The 22,463-nt window shown below is 39.9% G+C and overlaps 1 protein-coding gene across 6 annotated transcripts in view; it reads left to right on the top strand.

Annotated features, from left to right (window-relative positions):
* The first annotated feature begins 214 nt into the window (after positions 1–214).
* Ars2 (arsenic resistance protein 2) overlaps positions 215–22,463 on the top strand; it is a 223,893-nt gene continuing 201,644 nt past the window's right edge. For all 6 annotated transcript variants that reach the window (XM_067155112.2, XM_067155113.2, XM_067155109.2 and 3 more), the window contains exons 1-3: positions 215–521; positions 7,528–7,677; positions 20,666–20,797. In XM_067155112.2, coding sequence (XP_067011213.1) covers positions 7,541–7,677; positions 20,666–20,797 — 269 coding nt within the window. In that variant the 5' untranslated portion in view covers positions 215–521; positions 7,528–7,540. The remainder of the gene's footprint in view (positions 522–7,527; positions 7,678–20,665; positions 20,798–22,463) is intronic.

Raw genomic sequence — 22,463 nt, 5'->3', positions numbered from 1 at the left:
TGACGGCAAATGCAGCTTCTGAAAGACCCTTCGAGTTTATACTAAGCGCGTGTTTGTCTCTTTAACTCTATAAGAAAATAGTCATGAACTTCAGGTTTTCATTTTACTGCCCCTTTTGAATGCATTGGTAGCACTCATTGGAAGAAATGAACCGTAGACCAATTGACCATATTACAGAGCAGCGTTGAAATATCTTTGCCGATCTTTACTAAGTATGCTTTGGTTGGGGCATGATCGTTGGTTGATACTGTTGTGAAATATTTGACAGATGGACTCGAAAATAACGTATTTTTTGCTCATTGTGATGTTCTGTTGCAAATATAAGTGACTGGTAATACTGGAACATTTTTAGTACCCGTCAGAACTAATTCACTTCGTAAATGTGAACGTGCTTTTCATCAGTCCACCATGGAATTGTGGGATAGTAATGGTGGACGACGTATAGCCGGAATTGTGGGTTAGTTATGGTGGAAAGAACGCTTTCAACGACAGTTGTTTGGTGAAGAGTATTTTGCATTGTGGTATGTGTATTTAGAGTCTGCTATGAAAGGAAGTTGACTCTCATCTCATTTTTAGTTTTAGGCATCTGAAGTTGTATCTCTTATTCAGTAATGTGCTTTGCGGTGACAAATACTATTGCTTTCTTTTTCGCGGCGTTTCACATTTGTGACCTCATCTGACTGTTGGGTGTTAATTTCTGTACATTTCGGTGATTAGTCTCTTTAGAAAAGTTATACGTTAAGATGATTTTGTTTTGCGTAGCTTAATGAAATATAAAATCGTAGGTTCTGACCATAATTACTAAATATTATTATAACCTAGATAACCAACTTTCGCCACTCTTCTCATATATGTGAAGTACGTTATGTTAATTTTATAGTAATTTGACGTGTAATTTTAGTTGATTTTTGCTTTGATTATTTTATGTATGCCTCTTTCTGTGAAGTTTCTAATGCAGGAAGTTGTTTAGAGCTGCTGGTTAATCTTTAGGAATTACAGGCTACTTTATGTTGGTATAGGACTATAGAATTTATGGTTTGCTATCGTCTCAATACTGCGAGTATGGTATCAGTTGCTGAAGGTGATAGACGATTAATGAAAGGTCCTCTGTGACATTTAGATCCCACTGTGCATGAAGTCCAAGATGTACTGCACAGTGGTTTGACTAGTGGCACTCTGAGGCCCAAGTGCTGGCCTGAGACAAAGAGATGTGAGCAGATTCTTCACGCACTGGAGATACAAATTCTGAGGTGGTTTATGGGACCACACATGGGACTACTAAACCACACAGAACATCTTCAGAATTACTTCCATTGGGGGAAATTAATCAAAATAAGGCTGCAGTGGTATGAATATGAGAATACAGGAGGGGAGAAACAGTTCCAAAGTGGGCACTTGCTGTCATCCCAAAGGAAGTGATGGACTGTTTACGTGAAGACATGAGAGTCGTACGAGATTGCTACACTGATACTGCAGACTGGAGAAAATGGAAGGCAAGATGCAGAAAGACAGAGCCCAAAATTGACGAGAAACATGCGAGGATGTAGATGATTCAATGTTGTGTTTGATCACATGAATTGTGAATTAGGAATGTCTTCAAGGTCATCTCAACTAAATATGTTCTCAGTCTAATGGTTAGCATACCAATCTGCTACTTGGCAGAGTCCATAATTTAATCCCTGGCAGTTCCTCTTAATTTAAGCTGGTTTGAGGACCTACAACAGGACTCATGAAAACTAAGGAGCTCTATTTAAAGAAGTAGCTATTTCAGTGTAATAAACCAATATTAATGGTAAGGAGGATTCATAATGCTGACCCAAGTACTGGACAATTTTCACACTATACATGCATGTTTATGAAGGTTGAAACGCATGTGAAAGTTAAAATATAGGCAAAGCACAGTATAACAAGCAATTGATAGGAATAGCAGAGTGACTTGACATTTCTGAGTCCAACAATGCGCTGTGGACTGTCATATTAGATGTTGAGTGCCACTGAGGGACCTTTCAGTTAGTGTATCAGAGTAAAGAGACTAAGCAATTGTCAGAGAGTTAAGTTACTATGCCTCATGCTAAAATGGTGAGGTATAAACAGACAAGAGTATGAATGATCAACCTGCATGAACGTGGAGTTTCGTATTGTGATACTACGTAATGCCACATTGTGAGAGTCTGGAAGCACTGGGCTGTGGAGACTGACAGACTGATAATGATGAACAGTGATGACAAATCTTGTTAAGGATCGTACAGCATCATCACAATGTCACATGTTTACAGACGTGATTTTTAACTCAAAATTCCAACCCAAGACTCAAACTTTGGCTGTCCAAATAGCCAGTAGTTAAGCCACATCGCTAACCACACAAAAAAATAAAATAAAAAAAAATAAAAAAAAACAACAACATTATTTGACTCGAAAAAGCAACTTTGAAAGTCAGTCAGAGATGAATGAATGAACAAAAGAAAGAAAAGGCCAGTACATGGTATTCCAGAGGAACAGTGGTGTATTAGGTAAACAGTTAACTCTTATTATTGTAACCACCTATATATTTTGGAATTGGAACAAGTGAACAAAATCAGAGCCATTTGGAATATTGAATTAAAATCCAAAATGCAGGGTTTATAATAATAGATTTATTGCACCTAATAGCCATTAATAAAAAATCAGTTGTAGTGAACATGAAAGATTATTCACTATGTAAGTCCTTAAGAGACCGCTGTCTCCTATTACACCACTCAGTGTGATATCTTTCACATTTCTGTCCACATAGTTCACAGATATACTCTAAGGCTGGTTCGTGGAAGGCTTTGGTTTTACGCATTCGAAAGTGGAATCTGTGAACTGAGAAACGAGTTTCTATATGTCGAAGATTATGGTCATATTTCTTTCTTCTTAGCTTGTAGCTCTGTTAGCAACTCTGTCCTTTCTGCATCTTGCCTCCTGTTTTCTCCTGTCTGCAGTACTGAAACTCCTACTCCTATGGCTCTCCTTTCTTCACGTAAACAGTCCATTCATCACTTCCTTTGGGATGAGAGTGAGCAATTGTCCACTTTGTAACTGTTTCTGCATCTCCTATATTCTCATTTTCATACCACTGCAGCCTTGTTTCCCCGCGAATTGGAAGTGATTCTGAAGATGTTCCGTATGACATGGTCAAGCAACTGCCATAGACCACCTCAGCATTTGTATCTCCATTGTGTGAAGAATCTGCTCGTGTCTCTGTCTCAGGCCCGCACTTGGGGTCATGGAGTGCCACTGGACAAACCGTTGTGCAGTAGTTCTTGGATTTGAGGCACAGTAGGATCTTAAAGTTGTAGAGGACAGCCATGACTTCTGCCCACTTGTTTCAGGAACTATTGAAAAGGGGATGCTGTGCAGTAGGAACTGTAAGACAAAATAAGAAAGACGTGCCTAAACAACTAAAGCTAATCAGAAAGTTTTCTTTCTCTTCGTGCAATGGTCTCTTGTGTTTGAAATGGGTATACGATTCTCTAAACCTACTCAGTGACATAGAAGAAGCACAACGGCTTCACAAAGGAAAATTTTATGCAGTCTTCATAGACTATACAAAAGCCTTCGACATAATAGACAGGAATATACTAATGTCAAAACTCCAAACTATAGCTGGAAATACTCCCCTTACAGCTCTAATAAGAAATATTCTGGCATACAACCAGATCACCATAGATGATGCGACCCATAAAACAAAGGAAATCACCCAAACTAATGGAGTGCTGCAAGGTGATCCACTCAGCCCCATACTATTCAATATTGCCACCGCGGACGTAACAAAAGCTATCAGAGAAAGAGCAAAGGATGCAGTGATCTACATATATGCAGACGACATGGTCCTAGGGTCAACAAAGAAGGAAGAGCTCCAACACGCTTTCTCAGCGCTGGCTGAATGGGCAGGAAATAACAGCCTGAAAATAAACTGGAAAAAACTCAACAGATGGTCTTTCGGAAAGGCGGACGAAACGCAGCAAACGACAACATAGAATACGAAGACGGCAAAGTGGAAATAGTAAACTCATTCAAATACCTGGGAATAACCTTACAGACTACTGGGACGTTCAGACTACACATAAAAGACAAAGCAGTTGCAGCCATGAAAACCATGTACGACATCAACAATCTACAGCAGTTATCCTTAAAAACAGCTATGCGCCTATTTGACACAACGATTCTACCAATACTCACCTATGGAATCCACTTGATATGGGAAAGACTAACAAAGAGAGACCTGGCCACCATAGAAGGAGTTAAGGCAAAATTCCTAAAGACCATAATGGGCATCTCAAAATACACGCGTTCCCGCCTAACATACGAACTAGCACGGGAACCCTTTCTTATTGAAGAACTGAGGATAAAACTACCACTGCCATCCACATTGAATGTAGAAGCACACCTAGCGGAGAGGCGGAAGATGAGAGAAGAAATTCCGCTAGAGTTCTACAGCACAGATGCCATGTTGGATCGAAATTGGACGAACGCCAACCAGAAGCTAAGACATGTGATAATAAAACTAGCAGTACACGGGTACCACCATAAAATATGTAAAAATATGTCTTATCACGACCCAAATGAAAAATGTGAATGTTCTCTGTGTGATCAGTTCTGTGACATGTATCACATCACAAGATGTAAAAACAACAACAACAAATCTCTATGCGACTATAGCAAAGACTAAAACGGTCAATGATCTTTGTAATGCACATTCGTGCGCTTTTCTAATAATAATAAACATCAGATGAGAAACCAGAGTATGAAGACATTACAAAGTCAGTCCTGAAATTAAAACTTGTTGGAAAGTATAATAAACACTCGGGAGGGGTGGACAAACAGGATCAGAGCCTGTGTTGTATAAGCAGATATGGGATACCAGAAAGAAAGAAACAGTTTAATATTGTATTGTACAACAAATCTTCATTTTGTGCAGTTCCGAACAAATTTTGCTGAAATCCATTCACCTCCCAGCTCAGCTCGTTCAAAGACCATCAGCTGAGTATGTATTGTGTTTGCAAGCAAAATTCTGGGCACATTTCATTGAAGTGGGAGGAAAAAACTGGCAATTTCTAAAGCTAAGCCATCCGGAAACTGTAAAGTTTGTGCTGTCAAAGTGCAGATCAGAAGCTGTGTATCATTGTAAGAAAGTGCAAGGTTCCATTACATCTAACACTGGTTTGATGCATACAACTGAAAAAAAAAAAAAAATTCTTTAACTGGGTACTTAGGTGGGGAAAGACTGTAAAAGTTGGTCTGTTTTAATATTTCGGCACATACAAATCCTAATGCAACAGGGAATTCATTGTGATATTTGTTTTGTGAGCTAAATGTATTGTCATCAGTTAATCAACAAAGATCACAAAAAATATTCAGCCCCAGCAGACTCAGCTGTTCTAAAAATATTCAGACTCTAAGCGGTTAAATGAGAAGCCCTGCTAAGGGATATGCTGTTGAAAAAATCCTAAATTCAACGACCAGGTTTGATGTCACACCTATATTGCACTCATCTACCTCCATATTTCCAGCCTGCCCTTCCCCGGTCATTACCTGTTATGAAGGTAATCCCAAAAAATGTCTCCTATTTTTTATTTATAAATACATAGACCTGTTTATTTCTACACTGGTTTACATCATTTTATAGCTTGAACATTTAGCTATTTTTCTATTATCTGCGCACTTTTTAGTGATAGATTTACACCCTAGTGCTGAAGCGGTCGACTTTGGTTATCTTCGAGATTCGTATTGGCAACCTTTGAAACACAAACTAAGAATCGCTTATCATCGCTGTGCACCATCTGGCGTACACTTTAAGTACTCGTACTGTTGTTGTTTACACAGCAAAGCTAAACTATAGAATTCATGCTAGGAACACTTTTCGCAACGGGAAATGTTATATAGTATTACATATTGTGTGTGTGACACAGTTGTTTGCTTCAAATAATAAAGGTTTATAAAATTCATATCGATCGATCATATTATCGATTCAATTCAGATTTCATTTCCATTCAGTTGGCAGTATTAACGGAACCCTTCTTACTTCTCCAACGAGTACAAAAATCTATCACTAAAAAGTGCGCGGATAATACATAATCACCATTTCAGCGGATGCATTTTTGTCGACGCTGTGACAGTTTTTGTACGCCCATGTCATATCAGCTCGCTACCATGCTCCTCAGGAAGTTGTGAACCTCATCTTTCACCTCGTCGTTGGTGTTGAATTGCTTTCCAGCCAAATGTTCTTTCAACTTAGGGAACAAGTGATAGTCACTAGGCACCAAGTCGGGATTATAGGGTGGCTGGGTGATGATGTTCCACTGAAACTGTTGCAGGAGAGAACGGTTTCCCTGGCGACATGCAGGTGAGCGTTGTCATGGAGTATGTTTATGCCCTTGCTCAACATTCCTCTTCTCCGGTTCTGAATTGCTCGTCTGAGTTTTTTCAGTGTCTCACAGTACCTGTCAGCGTTAATTGTGGTCCCAGCGGGCATAAAGTCGATCAACAATACCCCTTTTTGATCCCAAAACACAGTTGTCATGACATTACCGGCAGACTGTGTTTGCTTGAATTTCTGCGGCTTTGGCGAAGAGGGATGCTGCCATTGGCGTGATTGTTGCTTGGTCTCAGGTGTAAAGTGGAACGCCCAGGTTTTGTCACCCATGACAACTGAGTCCAAAAAGTTGTCCTGTTCGTCTGCAAAGCGTTGAAGAAATGTACGGGAAGAATCATCTCTTTGCCGAATGTGGTCTTCAGTCTGCATGTATGCCACCCATCTTGCGCACACCTTGCGGTTTTTCAACTTTCCTTTAAAATTCCGTGAGCGGTGCTTCGGGAAACCATAGGAACCATAGCGCAGAGATCATCCAGGGTGATCTGCCGATCTTCACGCGACAGAAATTGGCGGTCTCCAGCTCCTTTGTTCATCGTGAATTTCAGTCTGACCGGCTGCAAACTCTCTACACCACTTACGAGCATTTTTGAAATCTATGCACGGCTCGCCATACACTTCTGTCGGTTGGCGATGGGATTTCAATCGGTTCAGTACCTTTTGTGTTAAAAAAACCGAATAACCGTGCGCACTTCGCACTTGGTGGTAACATCCAACGGGAGCTCCATTCTCAATGACTGCCAAGCCAAGACTGAGTGCCTCAGTACAGCGTGCGCATGTTTATATGCGAGCACAGGAAACACTCTTCACAATATTGTGACCAACAGCCACACGAAGAGTTCTGTATTTATAAAAAAAATAGGAGACCTTATTTTTGGGATTACCCTCGTATCTTCTAACCTTGATGTGGCTAGTTTTGTGAATTTGTATGTCATCTTTCATAGCATTTGTGATAATTGAAACGCTGATACTTTTATTCTTCTAGGATTGGCTGGGAGCCTTTACTCTTCTCAGTTGGGAAACATAATTAAGCTCATATAATTCTAACAAAACTCGTAACAGATAATGTGTTTTGATTTATGGCAAGTTATTTTTTTATAAAATAGGCCTACCGTATTGTTAATTTTTGTTTCAAGACTCGCTTGTACGATGGGTGATAGTGAGGACGAGTACGACCGAAAACGTCGAGACAAGTTCCGTGGTGAAAGGACAGAATCTTATCCCCGAGGTGAAGGTCGGCGTGGTGGCGGAGGAGAAGACAGGCGGAGAGAAGAGTGGATTGAGAGGTATAGCATCGCATTTTGTAAACTTTAGTGGTATGATTTATATTACCAAAAAATAAAAATATTGAGATTGCCTTGTAGACAGGAACTATGAATATTTGCAAGGAGTTTATGTGTAAAATCTGTTTAGATTGAATCTGGTTTTAAATGATTGTGAATGAAGTTTTATCAAAATACATTTTTTGTGTTGTGAAACTTTCAACCACATTGATCTATACTGGATTGTAATCAATTGGCTATCATTTATACATGATGTAGTGGTAATTTAATTTTGTTCCAGCCGTTCATATTTTTCTGGGATCATGTTTGCGACGCATGTATAACCTTTGTTGCTCTTGTTCTGCTGTCTTGCACAAACCAGGGCTTAAATGCCATTAGCGATCAGTTAACGCACACTTGCGTAATGGAAGTCAACCTTTTATACCTCATGTTTCTGAGCCTTCATATTCAAGACATGGTGTTAATCTGTTCTATTCCTGATCTTCGATTACTGTAATGAATTAAGACACTTGGAAGCGAGTTATATGAACGGTAGTTCCATCAGCTGTTGTGACGGAGAGAAGACCGTGAATGCGCTGCTGCCAACGTAGCGTAACAGCCATAACTCAATGCAGTGCAGTACGAGAACTGACAACACTGGCAGTACAGGCCTGGTTCCTTCCAGCACACACCTCGGTGTTGCCACCAAGTCGTGCTCAGGGACAGACGAAGCACGGACCTAATGCGATTCAGTGCTGGCTTAGTGCAAACCTCCCCTTTGAGAGTGGTCAAACAGACCTGTGATCTTCATTTCTATTGATTCATGGCAGAACTCTTCCCTGTGCAGATTACAAGGCTATTGTCTTGCATGAATGTACAGAGGGTTTCAGGTGGAGTTGCAGTGCTACAACAGTGATCTCCCTTCAGATATAACAATTAACAAAAAAGTCTTTCATTTTTACTTTACTTCCATGACACAAATTCATTCCCTTGGTTTTAATTGAAACATCTCACTTGAAGACATAAATAAACAATAATTACTGGTATTTATGTTCTGCCTCCGTAGTGTAACAGCACTATTAGCTGCTGTCTGCGGTGGACTGGGCTCAAATCCTGGTACTGCCAGAAATTTAAGAATGGCAGGAGGGTTGGTTTATGGTTAAAATGGTACAAGCAGCTCACCTCCAATGAGGGTGTGTTTGGAAGAGCTGCACCACCTCGGGAAGAGGACACGAGTTTACTTTTATTTTACTGGTATTACATTTTTTACATTTTTCTCACTGAAGGCTCGTAGGAACAATGTCTACAGATCAGCATCTGATGTTTAGTTTATTTAACGATGCTTTGGAAATAGGATTACCTTCATAAATGATATCGTAATGTAAAGAATGTAGTATCTGCCCGTACATCTTATTGTTGCAATTTAGGGGTGGAGATGATATCAGCAACTTTAGTTCGTTTGTCATTCAGTTCGGATCAAATTAATGCCGCAACGACTATCCCAGTTTTCATGAAAGTTCCCATTGTTAGGGTGGACACGTCCAGAATTTCCCTGCGTTCTGCTTTTTCTCCATCCTTTGAGTAGGTGCTGAGAAATACCATTTTGAACCTTGAAAATACAGTGAGAGAAGGGAGGAAAGTCTGCGATTTCTCTCGTGGGCCACAGGTACCACGCCCAGCTCTACTGTTCATTATTATTATTATTTCGTATGGCAAAACAAGGATACATTATAAATACATATTTTGCCGGGCTGAGTGGCTCAGACGGTTAAGGTGCTGGCCTTCTAACCCCAACTTGGCAGGTTCGATCCTGGCTCAGTCTGGTGGTATTTGAAGGTGCTCAAATACGACAGCCCCGTGTTGGTAGATTTACTGGCACGTAAAAGAACTCCTGCGGGACTAAATTCCGGCACCTCGGCATCTCCGAAGACCTTAAAAAGTAGTTAGTGGGACGTAAAACAAATATTATTATTATTATTATTATTAAATACATATTTCTTAAATAAGTATGTAATTTACAGGCCAGCATTCAAAACTTAACGTCCAGACTTTTCAGCCAGTCCACTGCTTCTGTAGAGGCACTATGTAATTCTTGAACAGATCCATTGAATCTTCTTTTTGGGCAGTCCATAACAACGTGCTGGATGGTCTGAGGCACATTATCACAGTCGCAGAATGGGTCTTCAGATTTTCCCCACTTGTGAAGCCAGAATTTACACCTTCCATGGTTTGTCCTGATTCTGTTTAGAGATGTCCATTCCCTTCTCGGTAAATTGAAACCAGGAGGAGCTCTACAAGGATGGTGGATTAAACCCAGGTGGTCAGGATTTGAGGAGGTCCATTCATCATGCCAGATCTCATCAGCATCAAAATGTGTTTCCAGGAGCTTCTCGCCTAACTTCCATGATGGGTTTCTGGACTTAAATCTCTTCGGTTTCTGAGGGTTGCAGTCTTGATGTAAGGGCAGTTGAGGATTACTGCGACATTTCTGCCATTCTCTTACAAGAGCCAGTTCTCTTCGTATGTGAGGGGGATGGATGTTGGATAAAACGGATAACCATTTTAGGGGTGTCGATTTGATGGTGCCTGATATAGTCCTCATGGTATCATTCAGTTGTGTATCAACTTTTGAAGTATATACACTGTTAAGCCACACAGGGCAGCAGTATTCTGCAACTGGATAGATCAAGGCAAGAGCTGATGTCCGTAGTACCGTCGCGTTTGCTCCCCATCCTGTTCCACTGAGCTTGTGTAATATGTTGTTCCTTGTTTTTATCTTGGCTGCAGTGTTAGAGAGGTGTTGCTTGTATGAAAGTGTCAGATCCATTGTGACGCCCAGATACTTTGAATATGGGTTATACTTAAGTTTTTGGTCTTTGAATTCGACTTGAGGTACATAGTTGGCTTTTTGATTGTCTAGGTGGAAGCAGCTTACTTCAGTTTTCTTCAAGTTAAGTTTGAGTCGCCATGTACTGAAATATTTGTTCAGGTTATGGAGATCCTTTGTGAGTATAGTTTCTGCTGTTTTGAAGTCACTCGATTGGGCAGCCAGAGCTATGTCATCTGCATATATGAATTTCCTGGAAGTAGTTTCTGGAAGATCTGCAGTATAGATGCTGAACAGTAGAGGAGCAAGAACTGATCCTTGGGGTAAACCATCGTTTAGTATATAGGGCTTACTCTTATTGCCATTTAAATGTATTTCGAACGGTCTATTGCATAGCATGTTGTTCAGCAGTGTTGCATGATTCTTACAGGGAATGATCTTCAAGAATTTCAAAATCATCCCTTGTCGCCATACTGTGTCATAAGCTGATGTCAAGTCAACAGAAACAGCGATGGTCTTCTTCTTGTCTTGAAATCCGTTCTCAATGTGGCTGGTGAGTGCCAAGACCTGGTCACAGCAGCTTCGGTTAGGTCGGAATCCTGCTTGTTCAGTTGGTATGTGTTGGAAGGCTGTGGTTGAGATTCTGTTGTAAATCATTCTCTCCATTAACTTGTAGCAAATACTTAAGAGTGCTATTGGCCTGTAATCTTCAGGACTATCTCCACTTTTTCCGGGCTTTAGAATGGCATTCATTCCTTGCTAACTACACCTGTTATGTTGGGTACTTGCTTGTCTTATTGGAATGTAGCATAGCAAAGCACAAGCAAATCCCAGGTATCATTCCACAGGATGTTCAGAAAATAGCAAACCTTGAACAAGAATAGAGATAGTTAACTATTGGTAAGGAGAATTAATTGCAAGGGAAGAATAAAAGGTCAAGAGTTGAGAGACATTTACAACAAAACTGGAAGAACTTCACAAAATATTATGTGGAGAATTGAAGAGTACATGATATGACGGAGAGAATATAAATGCAATTGAAACAGGAGATGGAATTCAGAAGGGATAAAAAGGAACATGAACACTTACTTTGACAAGTTGCTGAGTGAGGAGGAGGAGGAACAACGTGAGATCTGCAAGTTTATTGAACGTGACAAAAAAGGAACAAAGTGTTCTGAACTGATGGGGAAGAAAAGCCACCAGGAACAAATGGATTGTCAGCAGATATGATAAAAGCAGCAGGAATATATGATAAGCAGTGGCTACACTGAACACTAGGAGCAGTATGGAAAGAGAATAAAATACCAGATGATTGGACGAAAGGGGTGAACAGAAGTAGGAGGAGGAGAAGAGAGTAAGAACAATAACAAAACACGTAAGTGAAGAACAGATGCAGGAGGGAGATAATAGATTTTATCTTTGCTATTAGACAGATAGTAGGAAAGTACTGGGAAAGAGGGGAAGTCTTAATTGTTGTGTGTTTAGACTTGGAAAAAGCTTACTACAACCTGCCTAGAAGTAACTTTTGCTAGTTTTACGTCGCACCAACATACACAGGTCTTATGGCGACGATGGGATAGGAAAGGCCTCGGAGTTGAAAGGAAGTGGCTGTGGCCTTAACATACAACCCCAGCATTTGCCTGGTGTGAAAATGGGAACCCACGGAAAACCATCTTCAGGGTTGCCGACAGTGGGATTCAAACCCACTATCTCCCGGATGCAAGTTCACAGCCGCGCACCCCTGACCGCACGGCTAACTCGCCCGGTAGAAGTAAAATATGGGCAAACCTAGATGAACTAAAAGTTCCAAAATTTGTAATTCGTTATATCCAAATTATGTTGTGAAACCAGTGGGAAATGGCAGGTCAGAATGATTTTGAACAATGAGAGAACTGAGCACATTACTCTTGTGGATATCTTCATCAAGAAGTTAACTGCGAGCAAGCAAATGAATAGAACTTCCACTTTGTAACTTGAGAGAGAGAGAATTGAACGTGTGAAAGAATTTAAGCTATATTAGAAGCATTATCTCCAGTAAGGAAGTAGTGTTGAAAGGATCCAACTTCTTCTACCAGGTGTCTGGGACAAGGCAGTTCCTTTAAGAGCAAAACAATGTTCTGCCAATCACGACGTACAGCTCGGAGAGTTGTGTGTTGAACACGCGAGACATGGGTAAATTAGAAGCATGTAAAGTGAAGTCTCAATCCGCTATGCAAAAGAGGAGAAGGGACAGAACCATGGATTATTACGTGAGAGGTGGGGCCGATGACCTTCGATGTTAGGCCCCTTAAAACACCAAGCATCGGCATCATCATCTATAATGTGAGATGGAACACGCAGGTGATATGGACTATGCAGCGAAGACGGAGATGCACGTTTAGTCATCGCTTGTATAATTGACCACAATTTTTTTTAAATTAGTGTGTGTTGAAACATTAATTTCCACACGTGTTGCAGGCTAAAGCTAGTCTCTGATAAATTTGATGAGAAAGGCAGCCTTTTCTGCTGGTTTCCAACACATCATCTTAGCAGTTTGATGTAATACTGAATAAAGAATTAAATTCGCCGGGCTGAGTGGCTAAGACGGTCGAGGTGCTGGCCTTATAACCCCAACTTAGCAGGTTCGATCCTGGCTCAGTGCGATGATATTCGAAGGTGCTCAAATACCCAGCCTCGCGTTGGTAGATTTACATACATACATTATCATTATAGACTGTTATGCCTTGCAGCGTTCAGTCTGCAAGCCTCTGAGAATTTACTAAACGTCGCCACAATCCTCGATTTGCAACTAGTGTTGTGGCCTCATTTAGTTCTATACCTCTTATCTTTAAATCGTTAGAAACCGAGTCTAACCATCGTCGTCTTGGTCTCCCTCTACTTCTCTCACTCCCCATAGCAGAGTCCATTATTCTCCTAGGTAACCTATCCTCCTCCATTCGCCTCACATGACCCCAACATCAAAGCCGGTTTATGCGTACAGCTTCATCCATCGAGTTCATTCCTAACTTAGACTTTATCTCCTCATTCCGAGTACCATCCTGCCATTCTTCCCACCTGTTTGTAAAGATAGTTTTGTTTAGAAGCTGACTTCCTTCTTACAGAATACTGTTGATCGCAACTGGGAGATCACTGCATTAGCTTTACAACACCTTGATTCAATCTCACTTATTATATTACCATCCTGGGAGAACACACAACCTAAATACTTGAAATTATCGACCTGTTCTAGCTTTGTATCACCAATCTGACATTCAGTTCTGTTGAATTTCTTACCTACTGACATCAATTTAGTCTTCAAGAGGCTAATTTTCATACCATACTCATTGCACCTTTTTTCAAGTTCCAAGATATTAGACTGCAGGCTTTCGGCACAATCTGCCATTAAGACCCAAGTTGTCAGCATAGGCCAGACTGCTTATTACATTTCCACCTAACTGAATCCCTCCCTGCCATTTTATACCTTTCAGCAGATGATCCATATAAACTACGAACAGCAAAGGTGAAAGATTACAGCCATGTCTAACCCCTGTAAGTACCCTGAACCAAGAACTCATTCTACCATCAATTCTCACTGAAGCCCAATTATCAACATAAATGATTTTGATTGATTTTAATAATCTCCCTTTAATTCCATAGTCCCCCAGTATGGCGAACATCTTTCCCCTCGGTACCCTGTCATATGCTTTCTCTAAATCTACGAAACATAAACACAACTGCCTATTTCTCTCGTAGCATTTTTCAATTACCTGGCGCATACTGAAAATCTGATCCTGACAGCCTCTTTGTGGTCTGAAACCACATCCAACTTCCTCTCGACGACTGATCGCACCCTCCCTTCCAAGATGCCAGTGAATACTTTGCTTGGTATACTAATCAATGAGATACCTCGATAGTTGTTGCAATCCTTCCTGTTCCCTTGCTTATAGATAGGTGCAATTACTGCTTTTGTCCAGTCGGAAGATACCTTGCCGACACTCCACGCTAATCTTACTACTCTATGAAGCCATTTCATCCCTGCCTTCCCACTATACTTCACCATTTCAGGTCTAATTTCATCTATTCCTGCTGCCTTATGACAGTGGAGTTTATTTACCAGCCTTTCCACTTCCTCAAGCGTAATTTCGCCGACATCATTTTCCTCCTCCCGATGAGGTTGGCTGTTTGCAACACCACCAGGATGATTTCCTTTTACATTGAGATGATGTTCAAAATATTCCCTCCACCTCTCCAGTGATTCCCTGGGATCTATTATGAGTTCACCTTGTACATTCCTAACAGATTTCCTGAATTCAAAGCCTGTTAAGATATAGTCTATTATGGATCTGGTACCCCTAGCCTCCCATGTGTAGCGGTGAATAGCCTTATGCTTGAAGAATGTTGTCGTAACAGCTAAACCCATACTAGCACAGAATTCTAGCAAACGCTTCCCATTCCCATTAGCTTTCATATCTTCCCCATATTTACCAATCACCCTCTCGCATTGAAATCGCCCATTAGCACTATTTTATCCTTGCTGTTGACCCTGGCCAAGATGTCACTCAATGCTTTATAAAACTTGTCAACTTCATCCTCATTTGCACTCTCACATGGTGAATACACAGACACAATTCTTGTCCTAATTCCTCCAACTGACAAATCTACCCACGTCATGCGCTCATTTACGAGCCTAACCGAAACTATGTTGCGTGCAATGGTATTCCTGATAAAGAGCCCTACCCCTTCCCTTTCTAACACCTGTGAAGTACACTTTATCTCCTATCTCTTCCTCATTATCTCCCGTTACCCGAATATCACTTACTCCTGGCACATCCCGATGCATCCTCTTTGCTGACTCAGCCAGTTCTACCTTCTTTCTTCCATAAGCCCCATTAATATTGATAGCTCCCCATCAAATTCCATTTCATTTGCCAAGTTGTTTCCAAGGAGTCCCTCACCTGTCAAATGGGAGTGGGACTCCATTACTCCCATAGGTCCGAGGCTAGCTTAAAATGTTCTGAGCTCGGTAAATTCATGAAGCAGGATGCTACCCTACTTGCACATAGTCCAAGTGAGGATCTCTCCTCTAACGGGTTATGGACCACTGGTGAATTGTATAGTCCTAGCCGCCTGAGCACAAGGAGGGCCGTGACTCAGAATATGTCCAAGATGCCCACTCCTATTCCATAGCAACTGGTAGCCCGAATCTCAGGACCACTTACTAGGCCACTCAGCCGTTGCCCATGGTTCACGAACTAGGACGTGACTACAGTAACCCACAAACATGAACCACTGGCACGTAAAAGATATCCTGTGGGAAAAAATTCCGCCACCTGGGTGTTTCCAAATACCATAAAAGTAGTTAGGGCCTAGTTGGACGCAAAGCCATTATTATTAAGAATTAAATTCATACCGTATCCTCCAGTGAAGGTTGCAGCTGAAAATTTTGGAGCCATATGTCTTTTGTTGCACTCTATCCGTGCGTGCTTGGATTTATTTTTTCTTTGTAAGACCACTGTTATTTTTTATTATTTACATTTTATGGCCTTCATTGGACCACTTTAGCCAAGTTTATGCAAATAATTTTTCAGTTTCCTGTCAGCCCAGTACTTCTTCTCTCTCTCTCTCTCTCTCTGACCTTATCCTTCTTTCTTCATCGGAAATTACCCTTCCTGTTTGTTGAGTCTGGTTTGCTTGTCTGTGAATTTCCTGATTTTGTCGGTTGTGTTTCTTAGGTCTCCCACTGTAATTTGTAGTTCATATATCTTCCTTGATTTCTGTAATCCACTTAATGTTGCACTTACTATTCCATAATTTTTCTATTCTCCTGATGATCCTGTTCTCTGGTGTCCTGATAAGATGTCCAAAAAATGAAATGATTTTCTTCCTGATTGAGCTCATTAATGGTTCTATTTCCTTGTAGACTGTTTCATTAGAAGCTACTCTCCAGTGTCAATCTTTTTGGTATGATTTGTTGATGTACGTTCTCTCTATCTTGAGTATGTTGTCTATTTGTGTAGTGTTGGTTGTTTTGAAGATGGTTTCACTTACGTATGATATTTCTGGTTGAGTGACTATTTTGTAGTGTTTTAATTTTGTTGCTATTGACAGGCCCTATTTGTTGTAGGTATTCTTGGTGACATATTGTGCTCTGGTCAGTTTATTTTTTCTGTTATGCCATGCTGGCTTTCCATTGAGGTTATATGTTATGATTTCTCCCAGATATATAAATGTATCTACGATTTTGATTTCTTGGTTTCCTATGGCAATTTTGCTTATGAGTGGTTGGATCAGTAAACATGATTACTGTCTTTTCAAAAGATATTCCAAGACCAATTTTCTGTGCTATTTCCTGTAGTGATATACTCCTAACTTGTTGTCTGGTTTCCTGAATATTGTTGGACAAGAGAGCAAGTTCATCGGCAAATCCTAGGCAATTTAAACTTATGTTGTCTTTGGGTCTTCCATTTCGGATGTTCTTTGGGTTAATCTTCTACCATTCCCTCATTATATATTCGAAGGCACAGTTGAACAGCAGTGGTGACAAGCAATCTCCTTGTCTTAAGCCTGTTTTTATGATGAATGGCTCAGAGAATTCCCATCTGAACTTGACTTTTGATTTAGTGTTGGTTAAGGTGAGTTCTATCAATCTGATTAATTTTGAATGGAGCCTGAAATTTCTTAAGATTTCTATCATTGAAGGTCTATGGATACAGTCGTAAGCTTTTTTAAAGTCCACAAAGGTTATTGCAAGAGGTTTGTTTTGCTTCTTGTAATATGTTATGGCTAATTTTAAAGTGATTTGTTCTGCACAACTTCTCCAAGGTCTGAAGCCTCCTTTGTATTCACCTAATTCTTCCTCTAGTTGCTCTTTGATCCTCCTGTATAGGATTGGGAAGAAAATCTTGTATGTGCAGTCTAAAAGAGAGATACGTCTGTAATTATCTGGATTGCTTTTATCTTTTTTTTTTTTTTTTTTTTTTGTGGAGTGGGTGGATTATTGCTGTGGTCCAATGTTCGGGGAACTTTTCTGTTATCCAGATTTTTGTTAGGGCCATGTGTAAGGATGTTCGAACTGTACCACTGGCATATTTCCACATTTCTCCGAAAACTTGGTCTTCTCCGCATGCCTCATTTTTCAACTCTTTGAGTGCTTGTTCCACCTCTTGGATTGTTGGAGGGTTTATGAGTTCAGGCAGAGTTTTGATGGGCGTGTATGTATTAATTGCTAAAAGTTCCAGGGGTTCTTCACAATTCAAAAGTTTAATGAATGCTTTTGCCATAATTTCGGCATTTTCCTTGTCATTATGTGTTGTTTTTCCATCCTCACTTTTCAGCATTAATGTGGGAGGGGCAAATTTTTGTACTTCCAAACATTTTGCAAAAGTCTCTGGAATTGGTTTTGTGGTAATTTTCTTCTATTGAGTTGATTAGTTCTTTCTGTGATTTTTCTCTTGGTTTGGCTGATAATTTGTGTGAACCTTTTCCTGATATTTTTGAGGTTGGTTGTACTTTCTTCTGTTTTGTGTGTTTGAAATTTTAACTATGCCTAATGTCTTTCTTCATGAATTTTGTCACATTCTGAGGTCCACCAGGCATGTCTTTTACGTGTGTTCAATGGGGCTAACTTGAAGACCTTGGTGCAAGAATGAGACATCTCCACTTTGTACTGGTTTCTTATATTTTTTTTAATTGATATACATGAAGAAAAATATTCTCTCTGTTTGTGTGGAAGAACACTACAGCTCCAACTAATATTCCATAAGATTGCAGTAGGCCTGGGCCTAGTAATGTGAATAAAACCGATTCAACAGGTGGAGTTTCTAGTCAGCTGAGGATGAATGTTTTAGTAGGCCTAAAGGTAAAGGCAAAGTAAATTCTACTATCCTAAAGGGAAAAGGATGAAAGCGGAAGAGACTCTACCAAATGGAACCGCAATGTTTTGAAGAAGAGGGCATGTGGAGAAGAGCTCATCAATCCTACAGGTGCAGTGGTTGAGGCTCATAGCACGGGACCAGATTGCAACTGTAAGTTCAAATGTTTTACCGTTGTAATATCAAAACCTGATGGCAGGTAAGGAAGAACAGGATATCCATCTGAGTGGTCTCATCAGCTTATCGACTGTTCAAAGACGTGGGCCTAAGACGGGCGAGGGCCAGAATCGAGCCTACGCAGCTCACTACAAAGTAAAACACGGTACTTTTGATCAAGAGGTGTGCAAAAAAGCTTTTTGTTTCCTCTATGGAGTAGGGAAACAGTGGAAAAGCTAGTAGGCTATCTTCAGGAAGGTATCCCCGCGTTGATAGATGAGCGTGGGAAACATGGAAATAGACCAAACAAAATACCTGACAACATTATTAATCAGATTGATGAGCACATACAAAGCTTCCCTGCTCAAGTATCTCATTATAGTAAAACAAAAATGTAAACGTACGGTACCTATCACCGGATTTGAGTATTCAAAAAATGCACAGGCTGTATTTACAAAAATGAGACTGAGGTTTTTCAAAAATAGAAAACGGCGAAGGGAGCAAACCAACAGTTAACTACGATTTTTACAATTGTCATTTTAACCACAACTATAAACTGTCTTTTGGCACACCAAAAACCAACACAGGTCAGAAATGTGATCAGTTGGAGAACCAAATGTAATAATAAAAAATAAAAAAACCCAGAATCTTCGAAGACAATTACAACTTTGAAAAGAACTTCATCAAAGAAAAAGTAAGGAGTTTCATAAAGACATGAACTCAAAAATCAAAAAATCCAAAACCAATGACAAGATTGAAGTTCTAACTTTTGACTTTCAGCAGAATTTACCTTTGCTGGTAGTACCAGGTGGAGATGTGTTCTATGAGACATCTGTGGTGTTATAACTTCACTATATATTGTGCAAGTAATGGAAAATCATACTGCTATATGTACAATGAAAGTACCGGAAAGAAAGGTCAGAATGAAGTTATAAGTATGATAAACCATTTCATAACAAATTACATCAGTCCCAGCATAAAACAACTTTCTCTTTTCTTACAAGGGCTCAACTCAAAAAAGAATATGGCTCTGTTGCAGTACTTTGACACTCTGGTGAAGCGATATAGAAAGTTTGATAAGATTGTTCACAGATATCCAGAGCCAGTACACAGTTTTTTCCCTGCGACCATTCTTTTGGCATCGTTGAAAAGGAGAGACTGAAAAGAGAACATGTTTTTCTTCTTAAAGTTACGAAGACATGATAAAAAGGACATCAAAAAAGTTTGTTGTACACGCCAAACAAAGTATGTTCTTAGACTTTGCAACCCATTTTAAGGGAAACGTACACTAAACCTCAGAATGTAAATAAAAACAATACTCCCAAGAAACCTACTAAAGGCAGTAAGTTCACAATATCAAAGTACAGGTATGTGGAGTACACCAAAGATATCATGTTGCGCAGTTCTTCGGCAGCTGTAGTGACTTCAGTAAAAGGCGCTTTCCTGCTAGAAAAACCAAACATTACTTTCTCCCTACCCGAATATAACAACGTTCTTTTACCATGGGCCTTTGAAAATAAAACGGCGAAAGTTCAAAGATGTGAAGGAGTTGGTTGAAAAATATGTTCCCCCAGATTGCTTGTGGTTTTACAAGGAACTGATTCAAGATGATGATGCAAAAAGTAACACGAGTGATGTAGAAGATGGGGATTATGACTAAAAAGAAATCCTGTCACATAACGAAGAAAGTATCTTAGTTTACTATTATCAAAATACAACATTGCTTTTGTCATAAAGCAAACATGTAACCTACTGTACTATTTCCAAAATATATGATTGTTTTTATCACTATTCTCTCCTTTTTTTTTACCATGAAAACCAATAAAAACACATGTATTTGGAGCAAAAAACAGGACAACTCCAATACATACATGAATATTTAAGCCGTATATTATATGAAGAAAAATTTATTTTTACAAAATAGCATTGAATTTGGTTTTTAAGTGACAAAGTCTAGATTAATCCAAAATATAAAAATAAAATCCTTAAATAAATTTTTTAAACGCTTTCTGTTGTTTCTGAAGTTTTGTAAAATGGAGCTGTCCCCTTCTTGCACCGAGGTCAATTGCAGAGTATCAATTTAAAGTTTGTTTTCTGTTCCATATTTCTCATATATACTTGTAAGTTTTAATAATCTAGACTTTTCCTGTTTGAATTAGTAAATAGTTTTTTGTTTCAGGGACTCTTGGGGGAGTCGTAATCGTCCCCGTACGGATTATCGCGAGTACAGAGGAGGAAGTGGTAGAGAGCGCTACAGTCCTGCTAGAACACACGACATATCTCCCCCCATGAAGCGTGTTAGAACAGAGTGGTGAGTACAACATAACTGAATAATCCCATGTAAAATGTAGATAAAACCTGTAATGTTACAGGAAATCGGATGGAAAGTTGCAGAGAATATGAGGGAGATAGTTTGATTAGCAAGCTCGTGATGGTTGGGAATGGGAAGATAGCATGTCCTAACTGCACAACAGGCCCAGCTGGTATAAGGAATTCAGAGGTTTTGAAACTCTGGCTGGGAAAGAACTATACCACTGTTAGAAAATGTCTTTGTGTCAATCGTATGCTTCTGATTCTTTCTGCACACACAAGGCTGCTGTCCCTCGTGGAATTGTTTTGTTCTCTTTTGTTTTGAGAGAAAAAATCCACTATGGATTGCTGTCCTGATACTGGGGAAACCACAGAGTTTCAGCCTACTCATTAATCTTTTGAAGATAATTGAAATTAATATACATTAATTCTTATTGAAATTTAAAGAAAGTTGCAGTATTCATTATTTTCGGACAGCTACCCCCTGATGGATTCTAACTTGAGTCGTTCAGATGATTTTGTACAATTTGGAGGGAAATCTTGCAAAATCCTGGAGTAAGAGTTGCTGTGTCATAGAAGTTGAACTGCTGTCGAAGGTTAATAGTCTGTTCTCGGGCTGAAGATGCGGTAGAAGTAGGCTGCTCTCCTGCGGGTTTAGAGGTTTAAGACCTTTACAAGATTTCCTGGCACGATGGAGTAATTCTTTGTTGGTGATGTGGTCTGCCTGTGCGATTTTACATTCTGTAACCCATCCTCATTTTAGAGGTTTGCAGATCTGTTAAAATATGTTTGCTTCTTTGAAATGAAGCCTGTAACTGTAGAACGGCAGAATTCCGACTGCTCCAGTCGTTCAGAAAATTCATTAATTTAAATTAACATGCCTGATCTTTCCTCACATCTGCATACTATATTAACTGTTCATTTTTGTAGTTAAAAATTTGGTGTTTTGCATTTAATGATGCATGAAGGAAAGTAACATTCTCTAACTTCTTGGCCTTTTACCAATTTACTGGGGCTGACGCTTGTTATGAATTTGGCTCAGTTTTCCTGACTCGAACCGTACGCGAAGGATATTGCACGTACCTCTGGTGTTTTGTTGTGTGGTATGTTGTTTGTAGATGAAGAGAAGTGTGTTAGGGCAGACACATACGTCCCAACTGCCTGGCTGGGAATCGAACCCGGGACCAGCTGAACCAAACTCGAAGGAACCGGACAAATGGTAATTATTGTATTAAGAAATATCTGCTTGATCTCGGTCTGAATGAGATTTGTGACCATTTTACAAGTTTTGGGATTCTTCGTTGCCTTGGGGTTCATAATCACCTCAAACCTTTGCAATAGTGACTTTATTCATATTATCTCCATTTTGATACAAAAGTAGACCGTAACATTGCTGGGCTGAGTAGCTCGGTACTCAATAACGTCAGTTTTGTGTTGATAAAATTTCTGGCACTTAAAGGAACTTCTGTGGGACACAATTCTGGTACCCCGGCATCTCTGAAAACAGTGCGAACTGTTAATTGGGGTGTTGAACCAAAAATCTTAATATTAGACTGCAGCACTCCATGATAGCTCCCCAACAGTGCTCACAAATTTTTGAAGTTGAAAATTCACAAGTAAGTTGTCTTATCACGTAGTGCAAAGAATATCCACCAGGTTGCAGCATG

Source organism: Anabrus simplex, chromosome 10 (assembly GCF_040414725.1).
Source record: "Anabrus simplex isolate iqAnaSimp1 chromosome 10, ASM4041472v1, whole genome shotgun sequence".
Classification (NCBI taxonomy): domain Eukaryota; kingdom Metazoa; phylum Arthropoda; class Insecta; order Orthoptera; family Tettigoniidae; genus Anabrus; species Anabrus simplex.
The sequence above is the reverse complement of the archived record's forward strand: the minus strand, read 5'-3'. Positions and strand labels throughout refer to the sequence as shown.